We start from the raw sequence: 11,786 nt of genomic DNA, 5'->3' as shown, positions 1-11,786 counted from the left end.
GACTGGATTCAGATTACTTGGGTATGTCCCCATTTGCCAACCAACTCACCATATAACCTTGCACAAATAACTTGACCCTTCTGAAGTTTAGTTTCTTTGCACGTAGAATGAAGGGATGGGGCTATTGATTTCTAAGTTTCATTTTGTATCTATGATATTCTCTAATGCTATGGAAATCATTTAAACATTTTTCTTCCATTAGAATGTTTTCATTTGCTTAGTAGAAAACTGCTGTGTTGCAGGATACTGGACGTATGATAATGTGATATACTTTTTGAATACTTGATGCAGGAATCCCTAGAATGTGATAAATAGGAACAGATCAGGGAAGCTCAAATAAGTTTGCCTTCAGGGAATGTTCTAATCACACAAATCACCACAATCTTTTTTTCTTTTGAGTATTGGCTAAGAGGGTTGAGAATATAAGAATTTGCACCTGAGCCAATTGAGCCATGCATCATAGGAAGATAGAGTGAGGGTGATAGAAAAGACACATGCTGAAAATAGCTATTCTGGATGGTTTTTTTTTTTTTTATTTTTTGCAAAATAGAAGTGTATATTTTTAAAAAACTTTGTAGTAAGCACAGCTTCCTGTAATTACAGTGTAAGCATTCTGTATAGCAAAGGTCACAATCAGATTGGGTCAGAGTGGACCCTTGGACATGTTTTTGGTGTGTGTATGTGTGTGTGTGTGTATACTTGTCACTGTTTTAAAATTAGGGAATTCCATGTTAATACTATCATACTGTGCCCTTATTTCCGTGGAACACTCAGCTGGTTCTGAGTAGCAGCTGCCACCTTGAGATGGATAACATACTCTCATTTATCAAGTTATTTCATGTATATAACCTGACTTTTCCTCTGTAGGAATTTAATATTTTGATCCTGTACCATCTGGAAAATACATAGACTGAAACCCCATTGATAGCTAGTACGATTCAGGAAAAGAATGTAGAATTGATAAGAATAATTGTTTGGTTATATTTTCTGTTGTGTGTGAGAGTAGACCTTGAAGGAATGGAATATACGGGTATTGACGGATTTTCTTTAAAAATTTCATTGAGGAGTCTGAATAATAATTTCTAACTGAAAAAGGAACTAAAGATCCTGAGTGAGTTAGGTTTGGGTGTCGGGTCACTGGGTTCAAGAGAATCCCCACGACTAAAGAGTGGTACAGAAGTGAGTTCCTTAGGTTGAAATTTGAAGCAGCTCCTGTAAAAAGAGAAGTGAACCATAAAACTCTGCGCTTGTGGAAATAAAGAGATCCTTAATGCTGGTGTGAGACTCAGGAACGTTGCTGTAATGTATCATGTTTGGTTTGAAATGCTACCTCTGGATGTAGGGTTTTCGGTTTCTTCTGGTGCCTCCTTCATCCCCCCACCCTCCAAGCCTGCAGTTCAGAGTCTGCTGTGTGACAGCTTGATCTGCACAGTTACCGCTGAATGGACCAACCAGACGCACTCTAGCCATGGAAGGAATGTCACCTAAGGATCATCCACATTGGTGTAAGTTTTTTTTTTTTTTTTCCCCCCTCATAAGATATAATTTATGGGAAGAATTAAGAGGAATATGTAAAACTCTTAAAGTTGTTTTAGGATGTTTCATGGTTAGACCCACCCAATTTGCATGAGAGGATGTTTTATCCCCGTGTCAGTTGGGAATCTAGAGCACAAACTTTGTTTTTCAACTTTTTAAGGTATAAATTATATATAATAATAATAATAAAAAAAAGCAAAACCACACACAGTTTAAGTGTGCAGTTCAGAGAGTTTTAGTAAATTTACTGAGTGTGCAGCCATTGCCATAACCCGCTTTTAGAATATCACCTTAATCAGATCCCTTAGATTTTTTCCATCTCCCCTTCCTACCCCTACTCCCAGGCAGCACTAGTCGATCTACCTTCTGTCTGTGGAGTTGCCTTTTCTGGATTTCTTTGTGGTTTTAATTTGCATTTGCCTGATGACTGATTATGTTGATTTATCTTTCATGTGCTCTTTAGCCATTCATATAAGTCTTGTTTGGTAAAATGCCTACTCAATCTCTTTAAAAATTGAGTTGTTGTTAATTGAGTTACAATAGATCCTTTACCTGGATACAAGTTCTTTGTACAGTACAGCTTTGTAAATATTGGGTAGCTACTGAGGGAAACCATAGACCCTACTGCACAATATTTATCAGTAACTAAGTATGTATAATTGCCTGAATGACGTTCAGTCTGGCCCATCACCCATGTACTTAAATCCATCATTGGAATAATCAGATCAAGAGCTTTTCAACTGCTCACTCCTCATAGAATTGATTTTATTAAGCTTTATTTAGAATTTTTGTTCTTGTTTACATTGATGAGTGTTAAAGTTAGCCCTGTGACAAATTTTATTTTACAGTGAAGCTCGCGCTTTTAAAAATATTTCCCAGTAATGAGTTTCTTTTGAAGAAATTTCTTTTAAGTCACAGGACAAGACAAGATTTCTTTGTATGAATTCTTTTTCTTTCTGGGGATAGAGCCCAGGGACTCATGCATGGTGAACAGACACTACCACTGAGCCACATCCCCACCCACCCTTGAATTCACTCTTATTTTACCTATTTTAGAATTCTTCTTTAATGTAATAAAATATATATAATGTAAAATTAGCTGTTGGGGTCCTTTTTGTGTTGTGTAATTCAGTAGCATTAATTACATTAACATGTTCGTAAAATCATCACTGTTTATCTCCAGGACTTTTCCATCATCCCAAACTGAAATTCTGTACTCATTAAACCATAACTCATCATTTCCCCTCCATGCTCATTGTGACCACTATTCTAATTTGTCTACATATTTGAATTTTAGACACTTCACATAACTGAGCTCATATAACATCTGTTCTTTTGTGTCTTATTTCACTTTGCATAATATTTGGTAAACATTCCTTTTGTTTCAAGGAAATGTTGAATTGGATTTTCTAGTTCAGGAAATCTTTATAAAATTCTTTTATAAGTCATCCAGATAACAGTGATAAAGAACCCAAGGTCATGTATTGTTTTATGCTTTTTTGGTTCCATAACTTGCAGTGAGTATTCCATAGCATTTGTACATATGCATATGTCCTGAAGAATTTTAGTGACTGTATCCATATCTCATCTTGGAATCTGCTTCAGAAAACTGAACAAGAATATCTTCAATATGAATTGTACACTGGAATAAAGCAACAAGAGGTTATTTTGCTTTTAAATTCTGATGTATCTGGTCTTTGACTTAGCATAGCTAGAATTCCATCTTCACAGTACAAATTAATCTCTTGTTGAAATTCCTTGACTGATGGAAATTGATCAAAAATATCTGTCATGAATTTGAGATTTTAGGCAATGAATTGACATTTCTTTGTAAATTTGGAAGTTCTTTGTAAACAGAATATACCCAAAGTTTTCCTTGAGCAGTGTCTTATATCACATAATTCCTCTGAAACTAAAACTTGAAAATTTTCAAATTTTGAATCAATTGATCTTTGATATTATTAGAAACATATGCCTATATATTCTGTTAGCAAAATATAATTTGCTCATGTATATTCTATGAGCAAAATTGTTAAATGGTACAATCGAAAATTTCAGGGTTTTTTTTTTTCTATCAGGGTTTTTTGTGTGTGTGTTTTTTAAGAGGTCTTAAAATTTTCTAAATAAATTATCATATATAAAATAATCTCTTCTTTTTTTTTTTTGTGACAGTGCTGGAGTTAAATGTAGGGCCTTGTGCATGCTAGACAAGTGCTCTGCCACTGAGCTACACCTCCAGCCTGACTCTTTTTATCTTTCAATCTAATGTTCTTTTTGTGTGTGTGGTCATGTAAGAATTAAGCTGTTTTAATAGCGCACTGTGTTTACAAACAGTCTGCTAGAACTTTTTAAAATTGTTTTGTTAGAAATTTAATTCTCATTTCTTATTACTAATTTTGTGAATTATTTTTTGACTAATTTGTTCAAAAAATTAGTAATTCTTAATGATTGTCTTCAGTGTTGCCTTTTATGTTATCGTCAACACTTGAATTCAACAGCCTTTTCTTTTAATTTTGCTGTAAATTGCAATTGGTGTTGATCTTTGAATGTGCACTATACTCTCCTAGTCCCGTTTTTGCTGGTTGTAGTACTAGCTTCTGTATCTGCACTGAATTTTGCCTCAATGATATGCCTTGTTTAAAATTTAAATATTTTCCATATATTTTTGCCTAGAAAATAATTATAATAGCAAATATCTCAATTTAATGATTATGATTTACATGCAAAACACTGTAACTTGTGCTGTCTGCATAGGTATATTCTAACTTGTGCTACCTGCATAAAATATCCAAGTAAACCCACCATAATATTCCATCCGTGCATAGAAAAAAGTCATCTGAACTGAATTATCTGTTGATACTGATAGATTGGTGATATGTTTGTACGTAACACTAAAAATAATGCACGTTCTATACAAGTGTTAGAAGACCAGTGTCCTATGCGATGCAGTGGTTGAAGTGAATTGTAGTTCTGTCAAGACAATAAAGTTGTGTTTAATGAAAAAATATTTCCCTGGGCTTCTGTTTTGAATTCTGTTTTGGTACTGGGGATCAAACCTAGAGGCACTTAGCCACTGAGCTACATTCCCAACCCTTTTTATTTTTTGAGATGGGTCCTTGCTAAGTTGCTGAGGCTGACTCTTTTTTTGGGGGGGCGGGGGGAGTATACCAGGGATTGAACTCAGAGGCATTCAACCACTGAGCCAAATCCCCAGCCCCTTGTTTTTTTTTTTTTTTTGTTTGTTTGATTGTTTGTATTTTATTTAGAGACCGTGTCTTAATAAGTTGCTTAGTACCTCACTGTTGCTGGGGCTGGCTTTGAACTTGTAATCCTCCTGTCTTTGCCTCCTGCTGTTTTAAAGCTTTTGGTATGTGCCACTAATTGCATTCTTAGTTTTTAATGATCTCAAGTGGCCACCATATTGAACTGTACAGAATTAAAGAAAGCAGTGCTAGCTACAGGTAAGCTAGTTCCAACAAATGCTAGTTACAACAAATCACAGAAGCTTAATGCAATAAAAGTTTATTTTCCAGGTTTTGTTGCTTTCCGACATTTTGTAGTCATGCCATTTAGGACATATGATTTCCAAGGTCCCAGAGGCAAGGAAGGGGAGAATTGGTACATGGTACAGTATGTTTAAGCACTGGCCTAAAAAGAGCTTAGATCCGTGGGTCACCACTGGGTTCCAAGGGCACTGCAGAGAACTCCCTGGAGCTTCTCAGAATATTTTAATGTTTAGTGATAGCACATCTCTTACTGATAGAGACAACATCAACTACTACTACTGTGTTGTTGGAACTAACCAGCAGTTGGAATTGGTAGGTATTTCTTTTGGCCTACGACATTGTGGAAAAAAAATTATATGACCCGGAGGATAATGTAACCAAGAAGTTTGGGAACATTGGAGTCAGAAATAATTTATATTCTCATCTTTTGGCCAGAAATCAGTCACATGATCCTAGCCTAACTCAAAGGAAGGCTGGGAAATAGTCTTAACGTGAGCACATGGATTATTTCTACCCCAGTCTCTTAATTATCATTCCTTTTTATTCTTCCCACATGCAGTACATACTTCCTCAAGGAGACAGTCCAAAGTCAGATGAGATCAGTGTTTCCAATTCAGAGTCCAGAGTCTGAATTAGAAACTTTTTAGTTTCATTCACCTAGGTTTTGCTGTTGAGACCCTAAATGTCAGTGCCTGCTAATTTTTCTTGAAATAATATAATTTCTTCAGCAGGATGTATATTTTGTCTAGAGAAATGTCTTCTAATCAGTCCAGGGCATATAAGCCTGGCTACCATTATTCTGGAGCAGGCAGAAGCAAGATATGTGGCAGGATGGGATAGAGGCTTCCATTTCATCTCTTTCTAGTCTTCTATCTCATTTATACCCTTCTGCAGACCTGGGGTCTCCCAGTTAATAGCTTTTCTAGTTCTGTTTGGTGAAATATAATAATTTCCTGTGGGAGGATTATTACCTGACCAAACAAGGTAGGGGGCTCAAACTCCTCTTTCTGTGTATTTTTAAGCACTTTTAGCCTCTGATTTTTTTCCCATTTCAAGAGAATCTGATGTCTCCACATCCTAAATCCTCAGATTTCATCAGTAACACATTAGAATACAGTACCCCTATTTTGGAGCTCAAATTTTCCATGATTTGTCTAGTGGGAATTTGAATTTTTTTGACATGACCTCCTCATTCCTTGAATATTTCCTTACTTTCTGGTTTAAGAAGTTCGTCTTGGTGATTTTTTTTTTTTTTTTTTTTTTTTTTAAACACTGGGGATTGGCCCCAGGGCCTTGAGCATGCTAGGCAAGTGCCTCCCCACTGAGCCTTACCTCACCCATCTTGTATCTTCCCTCTCCCAGCCCTAGAATAAGCCACTTCTCCAAGGAGCTTTAGTTCTGTTTTGTAGAGAATGGTATGTAAAAGCCATATTCTGAGATTTTGGTGTTCGCATCACTATTGGGATGTCACTATTAAAACCACTTAGTGGACAGAATTAAGGAATATATGTATGTATATGTACGTACATTTGTATGCAGTATGTATATACTACATACAGCTTAGTAACCACCATAATTTGTCTCATGCATTGAGACTCATGAGTTCACACTCATACTTCCAATTCTTTCCATGTTTGTAACCCTTTTCTGGCATAAACTGGCTTACATTGCGTTTCCTTCCTTGATCAAACCTTCTACATGTTGGTCTTGTATCACCAACCTTCCACCTCTCATGTAAATACTCCTTCATTCCACTCAAGCTCTGACATCCTGCACCTGGTCACCACTCTTGCTTCCCCTTGAGGATGTTCTTCTTTCCCTCTGCTCCACCAGCCCCTGGTGAGCCCCTTGCCACCCAGAAGCTCCTCTTGGGCTCTGATCCCCATACCAGGCTATCCCGTGCATGAGCAACTCTTTAACCGACTTGGGATCCCACTGCCTGTCACTCACTCCCACGTGGATACTGTCCTCACCTTATTTGGGATCATATGCCCCATGCCAGGCCACCCCTCCATGTCAGCATCCTGCTTTTTCTGCCTGAGCTCTTACATGTGCAGTTGCCAGGCATGATATTCTGCTTGCTCTACCTGCACTCCACACACCAGGCAGCCCTCCTGTTCAAATGCTCTCCTCACCCTGCTCGAACCCTTGACACCATTCATGGGGCCATGACACTGATGAACTCTTCACTTGATTTGGGCATTTTTTTTTTTTTTTTTGGAGGGGAGGGTATTGGGTATTGAACTCAAGGGCACTTAATCACTGAGCCACATCACCAGCCCTTTGTATTTTGAGACAGGGTCTGGCTAAATTGCTCAGGCTGGCTTTCAGCTTGCAATCCTCCTGCCTCAGCCTTCTTAGTCACTGAGAATGACAGGCGTGTGTTACTGCCCCTGGTTCCTCTGGACTTTGATACATGATGTTGGGGAGTTCTACTGTGACTCAGATGCTATATCCATTTTGTTTGGGCTCCAATCCCCCACCAGTCTACAACACACCACCCAATACTTCCCATCCCCTTTCTGCTCCCTGGTGTATACACATACACATACACAACACTGAGCTTTGACTGTCCATGTCAGGAGGCTCCGTGCATGAGCTCACCCTGCTCTGGGTCATAGAGTTCCCCTAATCCAAACCCCAAGAGGCAGTTGCCTCGTTCAGTCCCACTGATAACTTTAGGGTTGAGTAGACTGGCAAAAGAAGGACACACAGCAGGGACTTTTATTTTTCAATTGTATTTGTGAGTATATTTGTAAGGTTCAGAGTTCAAAATGTACCAAATGTTATCAGTACACAGATTTCTCTTATCCCTGTATTTTCCATACTCAGTTTTCTTCTTTGAAAACAGACCATTATTAGTAGTTTATTATATCCATCCAGTTTTTTATACACAGTTTTTGCCTCATTGTTTGTACAATTTTATTTAACTTAATGATGACAGAATTGATCAACAAATTGACATCTTTCTGATATTGAATCTTCCTGTCCAAAAGCACATTACTTTTTCCATATGTTCAAATCGTTTGTGTTCCTCAGTAATTTTAAAAGCCATTTTCCATATAAATCTTGCAAAAAAAATTTAAAGGTCTATAAGTATTCCTAGGTGCTATCTTTTTGGCACCTGTTGTGAATGAACATATTTGCTTTTCTTGGTTCATATGAGACTTTTGTTATAATCAATAGGGTTAGAGATCTTATTACTTCAAGTTCACCATTTTCTGGAAGGAGGTAACTATCCTCAATTTAAAAACAAAGAATTGGAAGTTCAAGGCCACAGAGGGAGTAAACTTTTAGACTCTGCTTTGGTTTGGATGAGTGCCCCCTAAGGCCCGTGTGTTAAAAGCTTTATCATGACTGGCACTATTAGAAGTGGATTCTTTAAGAGAGGGGACTTAGCGGGAGGACATTAGGTCATCGGGAGTATGCCTTTGAAGAGGATATTGGGTCTTGGCTCCTTTCTGTCCTTCTCTTTGTTTCCTGGCTGCCATGAGATGAGCAGCTTCTCCCCTCTGCAACTTTCCCTGATGATGTACTGCCTCAACAATTGGGCCCAAAGTTGTGGGGCCAATAGTCCATGGACTGAAACCTCCAAAACAGTGAACCAAAATAAACCTTTCCTTCTTTTAAGGTGGTTATTCAGGCATTTTGTCACAGTAATGGAAAGCTAACACACAGACTTCAAAGTCATAATTTTTTGGCTATAACCCAGGAGGAGCAGTAGTAGGTAGTAAATTGGTGATTGGTTGTTCTTAATTATGAAAATTTCATTCTCTATCACTAATTATAAACCATTTAAATGCATTTTATTAGGTAGGTCAAAGTGATTAGTTATTCTTAGATAATTAAGGCTAATTTTTAGACAATTAAGATAATTTAGATAATTAAGGCTAATTTTTACTGAACGGTGAAAAACTAATCATTTAAATTGTCCAGTGGTGGCTCCTGTGTCATTTTTCTCATGCTTTCACTATGGATTTCCCCAAATTTTCTCCTTTCAGTAATCCCATAAATGCAGACGGCATGTTGTCGAATCCTTCAGTAATGTGTTCGTGATACTGGATTTTACCCTGTATCAAAACAACAAATGTAATATGTTGGTTTCTGAAGCAAATGATACTCTCATCCTCACAAGAACTTTATCAAGTATATCATGGGGACCTGGAAGAAATGAAATGGAGGCCCTGTTTTCTGTGAACTTAAAGTCAATTTGGGAGCAAGATCCACTTACCTGGTATGCACAAGAGGTGACAAAGTACACCAAAGAAGCATTTAGAAGTCAGGGTCATCAGTGTAACAACAGGAGCAATGTCACAGGCAATATTAAGCATTCTCTATGTAGATTGTTTAGAAAAGTTTAATAATGTAATGATCTCAGGAGAGGAGGAAGTAGATGGAGACAGGAGCACCCTTGTCATTATTACTGTCTTAGTCACCTCCAGTGGCCAGAGGATGCAGATTCATCACCTTTGTTTGGCCTTTGCTGAGGTGGGGTCTATTCAGGAAATGTAAACACCATGGCAGTCCAATCATTTGTCTTCTCTTAAGACCAGGCTCATTCAATTTGTGCTTACCATTATTTAGGAGTGTTAGTGAAGGGGTTTTTTCATTTCTTCTTCTAGTACAAGGCACATAGTCTACTAAGTGGAACTAATTTATATTTTCAAGATTTTTTTTAGAAAGGGATCTTAGGTAGAGGTCTGAGTGACCTGAACCATTTCCCCCTAATGTATTGTACTGATGGCTAAGCACCTTTATGAATTTATGGACAAAATTATTTGCTAAGAAAGTAAGGAAGCTGAAATTTTTTGATTGGTTCTTTTTAGTTATACATAACATTACGATTCATTTTGACATAGTTATAAGAGCATGGAATAGAATTTGTCAATACTTCCCCTTTCCCTACCCTCCTCCCTCCCCATTTCCTTCCCTCTACTCTTTGTATTTACTTATAGTTTTTTTTTTTTTAATTAATGCCTTGTAGATATACATAATGGTGAGGTTCACTGTGGTATATTCCTATATGTACATAAGAAAGTGAGGTCAGATTCATTCCACTGTTGGGAAGCTAGAATCCGAACCCCTGACTTGAAAGCCCAAGGTCAGTCCTGCCTGCTCTTAAAGGAGACCGAGAAGCTGGATAGGATGGAAAGCTAGAACCCAGTTTAAAGATTAAAAATGAAGAATGAATACTGTTACGAACTGATGGACTGAGTTGTGCCCCCTGCCCCAAATTCTCTGTTGAAGTCCTAATCCCCAGTACCTAAGAATGTGACTCTTAGAAAACAGGGCCTTTAAAGAAGTAATTAAGATAAGTTGAGGACATATGGGTAGGCCCTAATCCAAGAGGACCAGTGTCATAAGACATTAGGACACAGATACACACAGACTTATGTGAGGTTGCAGGGAGAGGCCTCTGAAGAAACAACCTTGCTGACACATTGGTCTCAGACTTCCAGCCACAGGACTGTGAGAAAATACATTTTTGTTGTTCAAGCCACTCAGTCTGTGGTATTTTGTTATGGTAGTCCTAGAAAATTAATATAAATATTGATGTAAAATGTTAGTAATAGGGGAAATTAAGGTATAGGATACAGGGCATATGAGAGCTCTCTCTACTATCTTCCTATTATTTTCTATGAATCTAAAACTGTTCTAAAATAAAAAAGTAAAAGATGAGGGGCTGGGGATATAGCTCAGTTGGTAGAGTGCTTGTCTCGCATGCACAAGGCCCTGGGTTCAATCCCCAGCACCACAAAAAAAAAGTAGGGGAGGATTAAAAAGAAATTAAGCTGAATCATTAAATAACTTAAAATGCAAATATCATCAGTTTCACTCTGTTGGAAGGAAGCATCAGGGACACCAGCACAGTGGTTTCTTGTTGTCAACTGTGACCACAGAGGAACTAGATTCAATTTCACCAACAAGGGTAAAGAAGCTGCACACTGGAAACCTGAAAGTGATTCAGCTCTTAGCCCTCTGGAGAGAACCCCACCCAGCACTCCAGGTGTGAGACTGGGAAGATCAACAAGCTCCAGGGGCTGCCAGAGGAGCAATCTATTTCTTTGAACCAGGAAATGATCACAGGCCAGGAATTAGGAAGCATTGTATCACTTTTCCTCTCTAACACTAGAATAATGCATCTTGGTCCTTCTGATTTCTGTTGATTCAAACTCCACATGGTAAGCTGGGAAAACGGTCACAGCACAAGACAAAGGGAGTAGCTTTTTCCTCTGGATCGAAAGGCATGGCTATAAGAAGGCTTTTTCCAATCCAGGACCTGGAGAGCCATGGCCCATGGAGGTGCCCCTCTAACATTTATTCATTCAAACAACATGTATCTAACGCCTACGTCCATTTCCCTGTTAGTGCCCACGTTGACTTAGATGCTGTTCTGGGTGCTAGGGATACACCAGGAGACAAAATGCATGTACACCGCTCTTCCTTGTGGAGACTGTAGTCTCTTGGAAGGGAGATAGGCAATACATATAAACCAGGGAGTGAATTATAGTATTTATTAAACTGTGATGATTTCTGTGGATGATATGATAAGGAGTATTAGAAAAAATGGAGGTTGGAACTTAAGGTCATTTTAACGTACATATTCACTGATGTAACATTAATAAATGGTGAAATGGCCAGATGTTAAGTTGCACTTAGCTGTGTTTTATAAATGTACAACATTCACAACGTAGACATTTCCATCGTCCAGGAAAATTCCTTTGTGTTCTCTTCTGGTTAATT

At 38.0% G+C, this 11,786-nt stretch overlaps 1 protein-coding gene across 1 annotated transcript in view; it reads right to left on the bottom strand.

Annotated features, from left to right (window-relative positions):
- Nucleotides 1-7,748: 7,748 nt before the first annotated feature.
- Ptgr1 (prostaglandin reductase 1) overlaps nt 7,749-11,786 on the bottom strand; it is a 31,597-nt gene continuing 27,559 nt past the window's right edge. The window contains exon 10 of the mRNA XM_076843188.2: nt 7,749-9,112. Within this exon, the coding sequence (XP_076699303.2) occupies nt 9,002-9,112 (111 nt within the window). The 3' untranslated portion in view covers nt 7,749-9,001. The remainder of the gene's footprint in view (nt 9,113-11,786) is intronic.

This window comes from Callospermophilus lateralis, chromosome 2 (assembly GCF_048772815.1).
Source record: "Callospermophilus lateralis isolate mCalLat2 chromosome 2, mCalLat2.hap1, whole genome shotgun sequence".
Lineage (NCBI taxonomy): Eukaryota > Metazoa > Chordata > Mammalia > Rodentia > Sciuridae > Callospermophilus > Callospermophilus lateralis.
This window is presented reverse-complemented; position numbering and strand designations above follow the sequence as displayed.